The 12326-nt window shown below is 38.7% G+C and overlaps 1 protein-coding gene across 1 annotated transcript in view; it reads left to right on the top strand.

Annotated features, from left to right (window-relative positions):
• FRK (fyn related Src family tyrosine kinase) overlaps positions 1-12326 on the top strand; it is a 97558-nt gene that overhangs the window by 76288 nt on the left and 8944 nt on the right. Inside the window, exons 3-5 of the mRNA XM_004422237.3 lie at positions 1617-1780; positions 3458-3626; positions 8828-8986. Coding sequence (XP_004422294.2) covers positions 1617-1780; positions 3458-3626; positions 8828-8986 — 492 coding nt within the window. The remainder of the gene's footprint in view (positions 1-1616; positions 1781-3457; positions 3627-8827; positions 8987-12326) is intronic.

Below are 12326 nucleotides of genomic sequence, written 5' to 3'. Positions count from 1 at the left end.
TTTGGAGTGGGTACTATATTATAGGTATGACTATGTTCAATTTTAGTTGATCATGACAAACAGTCTTCCAAAGTAGTTGTAAAAATTACACTTCCATCAACTGTGTATGAGAGTTCTAGTTAATCTACTTCCTTGTTGACACTTGATATTGTCTTTTTTTCATTTTAGCTATTCTGGTGTGTGCCAATTATTTTTTGAGGAAAATATTGTCTTAGCCATTGGCATGCCCTCAGTAAACCTGCACACTGGGATTGAGATGTCTTCTACCCAGTCTTCTTTCCTTTCATGAGAGCATTGCTCTGGCTTGATTAATTATTGAAGCATAAGTTCCTATATTTCGTAAAGCATTCAGAATATCTGTACTCTTGATAAATGCAGCTCAGTACTTATCAATAACTTTGCTAAGTGAAAGAGTAGGTATGAAGTGCATTCGTCAATATTTTGAATGCAAGTGCAGAAAACCTGATTCAAACTAGTTGAAGCATTAAAGATAATTGACTCTCATAGCTGAAAAGCCAGTCTTGGCTGGCTCCAGGAGCTAAGCTTCTCTTTCCATATCAAGTCTGCTTTTCCACTGGTCTGCCTCTCTTCTTAGGCAAGCTCTCTTCTTGCCTGGGTACAAGAATTTTGGCAGTAGCTCCAACTATCAGCAGTGAAAGAGAAACACAAAACAAAGCAACAACAATAACCGCAAACTTCGTCCTGTCTTCTAGAGCTCTCTAATACAAGTCGTGGGATTGTGTCTTCTTGGCTCTGACTGTGCCTTCTTTGGCTTAGGGTTGGCACCAGGTCCCTCTAGGCCACATGCTCTTAGAGTAATAACAATTTTCTGAGGAAAATTGGGGTGCCATTACTAGAAGAAGGAACAATGGTTGGTGGCAGACAAAAGCAACAAAATATCCATTATAAGTCAGACGACTTGAAAAGGAGTATGCAGTCTATTTATTCCTCTAGACACTACAGGACTTCCCCTTGGATTAAGCAATACTGCTGGAAAGTTCTATACATGGACTGCATCATTTTAGGCCCTGTGGAATTGCTTTTGTTGAACTTTACTAGCGCATTCTGTTATCAGCCTGCCTTGAGTTACAGTATCATGACTGGCCTTGTAGAATTCCTTACATTGTTGAAAGGTAGTACTGAGGACACTATTCTATTTCAGCGTCCACATTATAGGATTTCATGGGAGAAAAATTCTCCCGGTTTTCCAGGGAGAGTTGAACTGTTTCTAAACACCTTTTGTGATTTTATCTTATGAACGCTGTGATTTCTGAAACTGATAATGTTTCATTCTTTGCATTGCTAGAGTGATAGAGTCAATTTTATGCCTTGTGTTAATCAAGTATACTAACGCCTCAAAGCAGAGGTTTTTTAGTGCTGACTTCACTTTTTTATTTTTATCTTATATTTTCTTTAATATAATTTCCTGATTCTTTTTCCTTTTTATTCTGCTATATGTCCTTTGTAAACTTCTTGAAGTCTTTTCTGAAACAAAGTTGAGAAATAAATAGAATTGTGAAAATTTTATTCCATGCATTACAACTATCACCACAAAATAAATAAATCTGCACCGCTTTGGCAAGAAGTTTATTAACAGTACTTATTTTGGGTTCCAGTTTTAGATGAAGGGGTTGTGAAACACTACAGAATCAGAAGACTGGACGCAGGGGGCTTTTTCCTCGCCCGAAGGCAAACCTTTTCAACACTGAATGAGTTTGTGAGCCACTACACCAAGACAAGTGATGGCCTGTGTGTCAAGCTGGGAAAACCATGCTTAAAGGTGAAATGCTTTCAAGTTGTGTTCTCTTATTTTTGAAGTTAATTTTTTTCCTTCAGGTATTGGAGTATTTGTCATGTGACATTTGTCCATTCAGAAAAATAATTATTTGATTACCTAAGGCATGGATAGGCAAACTACGGCCCATGAGCCAATACTGTCCCACACTTGTTTTTATAAATACATTTTATTTGAACATAGACATGCTCATTCATTTACAAATCGTCTTTGGTTGCTTTTGTGCTATAATAGCAAAGTTTAGTAGTTGCAACAGAAACTATATAGCTCACAAAGCTTAAAATATTTACTATCTCATTATTTTCAGAAAAACATTGCCAACCCCTGAGCTAAGGCAATCACTGAAGAAAGAAAATATTCATCCTTTGCACTAAGACATTAATATGGTATCTTGCCTTTGGAGCACTTAATGATATGGCTGAAGGAAAAAAAGTGCTAGAATATAATTCTTACTTAGATCTGTGTTCAATAATATTAATATAAAATTACCAATTTCGTTATCTGGCTGAGTTGTCTGCATATAGATATCATTTAACTAATTGTTCTAACAGTTTGATTGTTTGGCCTGGCCTATTTGGTAAGAGGAGACAACATTAATAGAATTTATCTACATCTATCGTTATTCAGTTGTTTGCATGTTTTACTTAAATGTATTTAAAATTATGTAGTGGTCATACACTGTAGTGGGGCAAGCCCTCAGCTCCTTGTCAAAGTTCAGGTCTCACAAGCTGTCAATGGGACAGCCAGCCCTGTGGTTTATACCTGGCTGATTGGTGAAAGCTTCCTGCTGATAACCTGACCAGAATTTTATGGACAAGTAGAAGTTGAAGAATTTTGTTCAGTATAGGGGAACTTATTGACTTAAATCTTGCCAAGTGAATATGCAATTTTGGTATAAGTATGTATATCTTGGATGGTACACAAGTGACCCCACAAGAGCATGTAAGCTCATGCTAACATATAGCTTACCTGATAAATATATGACTTAAAAATACTCAGTTTAACCAGTATTGTTGAGTTCTGATGGTGAAAAGGGTTTATAAAGAAGTTTAGGCAACCTTCTGTGCACTCAAGATGCTGATGACTTGGTGGAGGTGATAAGTTTCCAATGGTAGGTGGTAAACTAGACTATAAGCTCTGGGAAGGCAGATGCGTTGCCTATTTTGTTTACAGAATGGCACTTAGTTGGTGCTTGAAAAATATTTGTTTACTAAATGAATGAATGAACAAATAAATAAGTGAATTTGAAAAACTATGAAAATTTTAATTATGCAAAAACATACGATACATATAGTAAATGCTATAGGTCAAAGAGTTTGAGAAGTACTTGTGGAGAAGGTGCAACTTCAACTGGGCCTTGAAATTGGGAGGATTTAGCTAGGCAAAGAGGCAGGGAGAAATTGCGCCAGATCCGTGCAAGGCAGGCATTGGCTGTGGCATGGGGCAGGTGGACATCAAGGTGCCTGCCTTAGCTTGAAGAGGTGATCACACAGATTCCACCACAACTGCTTTCCATTTTAAAGGAATTAGAATAAAATTTACAATGTTTTGTTTTTAAAAACAATGTCTCTTTTATAAAGTGCCTAGACTATTATTTTCAACTCTCAAAATTGTTAAGTCCAGTTTTTTTCTTACAAGTGTTCTAATTATTCTGTGAAACAGATAGAAGTCCCAACTCCTTTTGACTTGTCCTATAAAACTGTGGACCAGTGGGAGATCGACCGCAACTCCATACAGCTTCTGAAGCGATTAGGATCCGGTCAGTTTGGCGAAGTGTGGGAAGGCCTGTGGAACAATACCACTCCAGTAGCAGTAAAAACATTAAAACCAGGTATGAGAATGAGAATGTCAAAGGTTAAATGGTATATGTTGATTTTTATAAGCTCCACTTGCCACTGTAAATGTCCAAGAGGTCAGAGAGCAGCCAGTGGGCACCAAGCAAGTATTGTAATCACTCTCTCTAGCCCAGGTGACCATAACCTGTGGCCACAGCTTTAGAATGTAAAGGCAAGAGCATACTCCTGGAATCAGCTAAGTATTGTTTTTTTTCCTCCCCAAAGCCCCAGTACATAGTTGTGTATCCTAGTTGTAAGTCCCTCTAGTTCTTCTATGTGAGCCGCGGCCACAGCATGGCAACCGACAGACGAGTGGTGTGGTTCCACCACCGGGAAGCGAACCTAGTCTGCCGAAGTGGTGAGAGCACTGAACTTTAACCACTAGACCATCAGGGCTGGCTCCAGCTAAGTCTTAAAATGTCCCCAGTGCAAGATTTCAACAAGACATCTTTTCTCTAGAGTTAGGATTCCACCCTCCAGTGCCCCTCTCCTCTTTATTCCCTAGCCTTAGGTAAAAAATACTGTCTTTACTGAAAATACTTAGAAACAGAGCAGTGGAACCTTGGAGCTATTCAGAGAATGACTATTTTATTAAATGCTAATTGTGTATGGTTAAAGATAAAATGGTCTATCAAAAAGACTTCATATTTGAAAGTGTAAGAACTATTTTATCCTCCATCTTCCCTTTTCCTGTAGTAGAAATTAAAAGTATACTAAAATCCATATTTATTCAGCCAGGCATTATTCCCACCATTTTAAAGGTGGAATAAGAGAATTTAGAGAGATTAAGTGATTTTCCTAAGACTTACTAGTCATATGATCTTGAGTAAATTTTTAAACTATGCTATACCTCAGTTTTACCATTTGCAAAATAGAGATACTAATAAGGCCAAACTAGTAGAGTTGTTATGAAGATTAAATTAGGTCATTAGTGTGAATGCTTTGAATAATGTCTGGTTCATAGTAAGTGACCAATAAAAACTATGATTATTATTATAATCATTATTATTATTATGACAAAGTCAGTAAATGGCAGAGCTAGAATTTGAACTCACATCTCTTACTATTGCATCATACACTAGGGAAGTGACCATTCTATGAAAGTGCAATGTTATTGTAGCAGCCTCATGTCTACTTCTAATAACATAGATAAGAATAATAACGAGAGGTTAGAATACAGTGCTCTGGGGGACCTCCGTTATCTACCTAGTCCAGAATTCTTAGAGGTGTAGAAAGTCTCCTGGTGGCAGAACTCGAGCACCTGGGTGCTACTGGCTGGCATTATAGTGTACCACCATGATTCCCAAACTGTGTGCCAAGGGGCCTTGGGGCACCACAGTGAATTCACACAGACGCTGCAGGATATTTGAACGTTTTGAGGTAAACATCTTGAATGCTGCACACACCGCCACACAGTAAGGTAGTTGGCAGTTTCAGGATTAGATCATGTTACTTTCCTTTTGCTGACGCCATATCTTTGTGGAGCTGGGTTTTTGGTGGCTGCTGTGATCAAATGCAAGGTCGACACAAAAATCAATGTGGAACAGGAAGTGTGGGTAGCAGTGTTCTATCTGTTTCCAAGACTTGAGAAATTGTGCAGTGCCCAGTAGATGCTTATATCTCTTTAGTAAGTAATCGTGGTTAAGAATGAAATAAAAAATTATTTTTTTATTCAATTTTTCTGTATTACTTTTTTAAATAGATATGTTGTTATGAAACGAATACTTCTTAAGCTGTTTGGATTTAACTGAGTAATCAATAGAGCGGTTAGGTATTCATTTTGGCGTAGGGGCATTAGGAAAAAAGTTGCTGAGACAGTGAGGGTGCCATGAGCTGAGAAAATTTGGGACTCTCTGGTGTAATAGCTAAGAGCATAAAGTTTGGTGTAAGATAAACCTGAGTCCAAACTTGGCTCTGCCCTCTATGACTTTGGACAATTTATTAACCTTTTTTGAATGTCCTCATCTGAAAGTGGGAATTATATTAGTTCCTACTTCATAGGGTTTTATAAGGACAAATTGAGTCAATGTACATAAAATATATGCAGTGAGTTTTTTTTTTTCCTTTTTGTGAGGATCAGCCCTGAGCTAACATCCATGCTAATCCTCCTCCTTTTTGCTGAGGAAGACCGGCTCTGAGCTAACATCCACTGCCAATCCTCCTCCTTTTCCCCAAAACCCCAGCAGGTAGCTGTATGTCATGGTTGCACATCCTTCTAGTTGCTGTTTGTGGGACGCGGCCTTAGCATGGCCAGAGAAGCGGTGCATCGGTGCGCGCCTGGGATCGGAACCCGGGCTGCCGGTAGTGGAGCGCACGCACCTAACTGCTAAGCCACGGGGCCGGCCCTGCAGTGAGTTCTTAATAAATGTTAGCTTCAGTAGGCTGCTGATGGATGTCCACTGAAGTGCAAATTTGCTGGTGGAGGAATCCAGTCTCGGTATTTACTCCTGCCACATGGAACAATGGAGAAGCACATTTAAGTGGCCAGATGCCATGTGAGTTCTCCAGGTGAGGTCGATCTATTCCAGCACCTGAGATCCCCACAATCACTGCATACACATGATTTTAAATCCTAATCTTGTTGACAATTGAGACTAAACTTTATTGTCCAATCTAATCATTCTTTTCCAAAAAAGAAGGAGCTAGCTATCCATTTTAACATTGCTCTCTAAGGAAAGCCTTCTGGAGGTCAAAAGAGAACAAAAAATCAGATTTATTATATTAAAAAAAGTGCCACGATAGTTTTCTCTCCAACAGGAATAATTATTATTGATTTACAGTGCACTAGCAGCAAACAGCTTTGGTGATTGGTTAAATGTCTTCACTTCACTGGGGCCATTAATCAATCTTAGCAGCTATTTATTACTTAGCAGACTACCACGCAATAAAGACAAGCTTGAAATCAACTCCCACAGTAGCTTTGACAGGCAAAAATTAATATTTAATGTTGCATTACTAGCCGAGTTGAGATTGGGTCTCCTTTGCTGTGCAGCACGTCAGCTGTAACCTGCATAGCCAGGGAGTGCTCTGAGCAGCCTTCACCTGCACAGTCTCCTGACATATTGTGGTTTCAGCTCTCATGGATAGTCTGATTTGGCAATGATTTGAGTGTCCTGCCTTCCACCAATCTGATGGCCACCCAAAGCATCAACACAGAAACATATTGTACATATAAATTGTCTGAATGATGATCATAATTGATGCTATCACCAGAAGCTTCATGAATTAGAATATTTTTTTAGGGGTGGGGAGAATCCCACTGTATCCATATTTGACCATAAGCGAAACTAATTGTAACAGCCAAGAACAGTCCTTTATTATGGTTTGTGGGCCTCTTTTATTCTCAGCTCCATTTTACCACTATGATCCAAGATTTTAATCCTATTTGAATACGTGGAGCAAACCAATGGTCGAGATGGGATTGAGGGAGCTCAGCAAAAAGTGATGGAAAGGAGAATAGGCCATTTCCCTCTATTCTCTCTCTTTATTTTTTTTTATTTATTTTTTTTTTTTTTAAAGATTTTATTTATTTATTTTTCCCCCAAAGCCCCAGTACATAGTTGTAGGTCATAGCTGCACATCCTTCTAGTTGCTGTATGTGGGATGCGGCCTCAGCATGGCTGGAGGAGTGGTGCCTCGGCGCGCACCCGGGATCCGAACCCGGGCCGCCGGCAGCGGAGAGCACGCACTTAACCGCTAAGCCACGGGGCCGGCCCTATTCTCTCTCTTTAAGTCCTACTCCTTCCCCTTCCCCTCCATGCCTCTTCCCCTCAGCCTGTGAAAAAATACTTATAGTTGATCTGTTTGGTTTTCCTAAGAGTATGCATATCAATAATAACACAAACAATGGTCAATAGTCATTGAATATATATGTGCCAGGTAATGCTGTTATCCTGATAACAATTTTATGATGTCAGTAGGATTATTAGCCACATTTTACAGATGAAGAAACTGAAGTTCAGAGATATTTGGTAACTTGTTCAAGATCATACAGCAAACTAGGATTTGTCTAGAATCCAGAGTTTGATTGAGCCTGGGTTCTGAACTTATAGACTCTCAAAGTGTGTACCAAAGGATAGAATGCCTAAATGCTTTATGTGAAATGATCTGCAGGTCACATGTAACTCTTCTTAACTGCACATTAACAAACAAATCAGAGTATTAGCTTAGAATGTCAAAGCTTATCCATGCCTGGGTTCAAATATTATTTGTGAAGTCTTCAAAATGAAAAGATGATGAATGCAACAGTCTCTCTGAGCATCAGTGGAAATGCTATTTGCATTATCCATAGTGAATACTGAGATGTGAACTGACAGTATTCCTTCAATTATGGTAATGATTCTGAAACATCATATCTTAAAAGAAATGAAAGATTTTAAAATTACTGATGAAATGTAAACTCCAGGTGCTCTTCCTCCTTTTAGGTTTTATTTGATGTTAACTACTTGGCACTTTGCATGGTGAGACAGAGTTGAGCCATTAAATACAATTCAATTATAGAAGAGCCTTTAAAATAGGCTCCAAGACTGTCTCCCTTATCATTTGGTCAAGCTATTAGGTCTCTGACTGCAGAAGTATTAATACAGGAGAAAATGTTGACTATTAGTTTCAAGTTAGACATATAAGACTGGTGAGAAAAACACTAAGTTTTGGGGGTGACCCTTGAATGGTTTCTACTTGGCTTATACTATATGTCCCTACAGAATTAAGGATGCAAATATGGCAGAATGTCATTGCTTTAGGATTGTTATCCAGCTCTTTCTACACTGGGTACCAAGTGCAGGGCAGCTATCAGCCTTTCCTGGATCCTGGACCAGAAAACCTCTGGCTGCAGGAGTTAAACATTCAATGTCTTCCAGCGTTCATGTTAATAAAATGTCTTCTCTTTGTGTTCTTAAGATGCCTGCCTTGTTTTATCAATTAGACTGTCAGTCTCCTTTTTCCTTCATTTTTCATATGGACCTGAATCAACCTCTCTTTACCTACAGGTCATAACACATAAGCTGATGCACCAACACATCAGTTATTGGGTTTCCTGGTGAGCTGATTCTCTTCTTTGATAAATCTGAAGATTTGTGACACCAATGCTTTTACTTTACTGAGAGGCAGGAAGCAATCTTGGTGATTCCCACCAGGCTGCTGTGAGGATAGGAATGCCTCAATAACAGAAAGTGATTTCCCCTTCTTCTTGTTTCAGGTTCAATGGATCCAAATGACTTCCTGAGGGAGGCACAGATAATGAAGAACTTGAGACATCCAAAGCTTATCCAGCTTTATGCTGTTTGCACTTTAGAAGATCCAATTTATATTATTACAGAGTTGATGAGACATGGAAGTCTGCTAGAATATCTCCAAAGTAAGCTAAAGACTTAATAAAAGGAAAAAAAAGAGGAATTTAGTTTAGCTAGTCCTATAAGTGTCAATTTAGCAAGACTTCTATAACCCAAAGGATATTTACTATGTGTATATCTGTAAGAATGAATGTCTTAACATTGAATTGCTCAACTACTCTTTAATAGGATATATACTGCGTACTCAAAGGGAGGAAAAATATTTAATGTAGTGGAAGAACAAGTTGTTCATAATAGACACATTGGAGTTCTTAATGTAATGTGGAAAACTGAAGAATAGGGGTTTTGCATGATGCTTTGTTTCCTGCAATAACTAATTGAATATTATCAGTCATGGACCAATATTTTCTATGGCCCAGAATTAGGAGACATAGAATACTTTTGGGGCAAGAGAGGGAGAGGTACCTTTATTTTTTTTTCTTTGCCAGCGTTTGATAACATTGTACTTGTTGGTGTTTAAAATAATTCCACTGCAAGGTAACATTAGAATTTTCAGACTAAAAAGCAGAAATATACTATTGCTTTATTTCTACATCTGTTTCCTATAGTCAGAGAAGACTTAAGGGCATTGTGAAATTTTGATGTTTATTACAAATGAATAATTTAATAGGCAACAATATAATAAGCATTAAAATTAGATGTTCAAAGCAGTGGAGATCAAGTACTGAGAGAATAATGCATGCTTAAAAACGAGACTTTTTCTATACTTTCTTGAAATGTCGGAGTGGGATTGATAGAATCTATAGAGGTAAAGAGCGGTGAGAATAATAAACAACAATACTAGAAAGATAAGAGTTTTCTCTGATTTCAGGGTGGCTTGTGAAGCTGGTGATACTAAATTGCAAAACTAGATAAGAAGAGCAAAGATATAAGGCCTGTTAAATGCTGTTAAAAACAAAAATATACCTAGCTCTCTTGCATAAAGATATCACATTTAACAGCTTCAGAATATGTTACCCATCATAGAAAGACTAACCTCAGCCCCTGACCCCGTTTGCCTTATTCCCAGGGACAAAAGTATGGGAGCCATCTTGGGTCATATCTAACAAAAATGCTTTGTCAAGGTCACTTATAACATTAACACTGTTAAATCTACTAGTCAATTCTCAATCCTTAGACCTATCAGTGGTATGTAATTCAATAGACACTCTCTCCTTCTGGAAATATTGCCTTCATTTGGCTTCCAGAGTACTTCACTAAATGGCTTTTCCTCCTGTCTTTCTTGTGGGTTCTTCTCAATCTATGTGATTTCCCTCATCTCCCAGACTTCTCAATATCTTGGAATTTTCCAACACTCTTTTGCAACATCACTAGTTCTCTTGCCAATCTCAACCAGTCTTATTGTTTAATAACATTTATGCATTAACAATTCCCCAAATTATACCTGCCCTATTACTTCAGAGTCATATATCCAACTGCCTTCTTAACTTCTCCACTTGAACACTGTATCAGTCTGGATAATGTAGCTATGATGCAGTAACAAACTCCTCCAAATCCCAGAGGCTTAACACAAGTGTTTATTTCTTGCTCACACTACATGTGCAAAATAGATTGGCTAGTGGCTCAGGTCTTTTGATCACCTTGGCAGGAGCAGGCGATATGACTAATCTCATTCTGGCTCTTAAGGCTTCCGACCAGGAGTGACAGAAGTAACTTCTGTGCCCTTTTCATTTGGCCAAATCAAGTCAAAGAGAGTAGGGGAGTACAATCCCCTAATTGAAAGGAGGAAAAAGTAAATGTTTGTGAACAGCCCTAATTTCTATTACATATGTCTATTAGACATCTCAAAACAACATGTCCAAAAACTGATCTCTTATTATCCCCAGTAATCTGCTACTCTTACGGTCTTTCCACCTTTGACAATGTCAACACACAGGCTTAATATCTTGGAATCATCTCTACTTCTTCTTACATCCTATATCTGACCAACCAGCAAATCTCATTGGCTTGTTTTCCAAATATATCTAAGATTTTACCACTTCTCAATACTTTCACCCAGGTCCAAGCTGTCATAAACTCTCTCCTGGATTCTGCAATTGCCTCCTAATTGGTGTCCCTCTTTTGGTTCTTTAGTCTCTTCTCAACACAGTAGCTGGAGAGATCCTGTTAAAATGTAAATCAGATCGTGTCCCTCCTCAGCTCAAAACCTTCAATGACTCCCATTGGTTCTCTCTGTGTAACCCATAAAGTCCTGCATGACCTGGCTCTCCACTACCTATCTCACCACATCTCCCATGGCTTTCCCCTTGTTCACTCTGTCAGCTACACTGCTCTTCCTTGCTGCTCTTTGTATTTTCCAGATGTGCTTTGTTTCAGGCTCTTTGTACTTGCTGTTTCCTCTATCTGAAAATTTTTCCTGTTACTTATCCACATAGCTCACTTCCTCGCTTCCTAAAGGTCTTTATTCAGACATTCCCATTATGGCAAGTCCTTCACTGGTCACCTCTAAATTCTAAAATTTAATCCCCCTTCAGTGACTTGTTATATTATTCTTTCCTGCTTTTTGTTTTATTTTCTTAGCTGTTAATCATCTTATACTGCATGACTTATTTATTTAACTTATTTTTAGTATCTTCTAAAATACAATTAGCCAGCCCTGGTGTTGTAATGGTTAAGATTCAGTACTCTCACTGCCATGGCCTGCGTACATTTCCTGCTCAGGGGACCACACCACCCATCTGTCAGTTGTCATACTGTGGTGGCTACATGTTGCTGTGATGCTAAAAGCTATGCCACAGGTATTTCAAATACCAGCAGGGTCACCCACGGTGGACAGGTTTCAGCAGAGCTTCCGGACTAAGACGGATTAGGAAGAAGGACCTGGCCACCCACTTCTGAAAACATTGGCCTTGAAAATCCTATGAATAGTAGTGGATTATTGTCTGATATAGCCCTGGAAGCTGAGAGCATGGTGCAAGAAGACTGGGCAGGGTTCTGCTCTGCTCTACAGAGGGTCACTAGGAATCAGAATCGACGTCACTAACAACAACAAGAAAAATACAACTCTACGAGGACAGAGATTTTTCCTTGTTTAAGTACTAGAACAGTGTCTGGCACATAGAAAGTGTGTACTAATTATTTGTTGACTGAATGAGTAAATTAATGGAGAGATTAAGTTGGGGCCATCTCGAACTAATATGATTGGAACTTGGGGTTGAGCTTGTTTTGAGATTCTTGGTGTCAGCTTGAAAAGACCCACTTATTACATTGCAAACTCTTCTGGCACTGAGGATTTCTGTGGTTTCTTGATGTATTTTACTCAGGGCTGAGCATGAATCCTGTCATCTTCTGGGTTGGGTCATCAGGGTCAAGTTTACCAAGGCTTTCATTTGCCGGGATACTTAG

Source organism: Ceratotherium simum, chromosome 19 (assembly GCF_057802395.1).
Source record: "Ceratotherium simum simum isolate JZ-2026a chromosome 19, ASM5780239v1, whole genome shotgun sequence".
NCBI lineage: Eukaryota > Metazoa > Chordata > Mammalia > Perissodactyla > Rhinocerotidae > Ceratotherium > Ceratotherium simum.
Note: the sequence above shows the minus strand (reverse complement) of the source record. Positions and strands in the feature narration are given on the sequence as shown.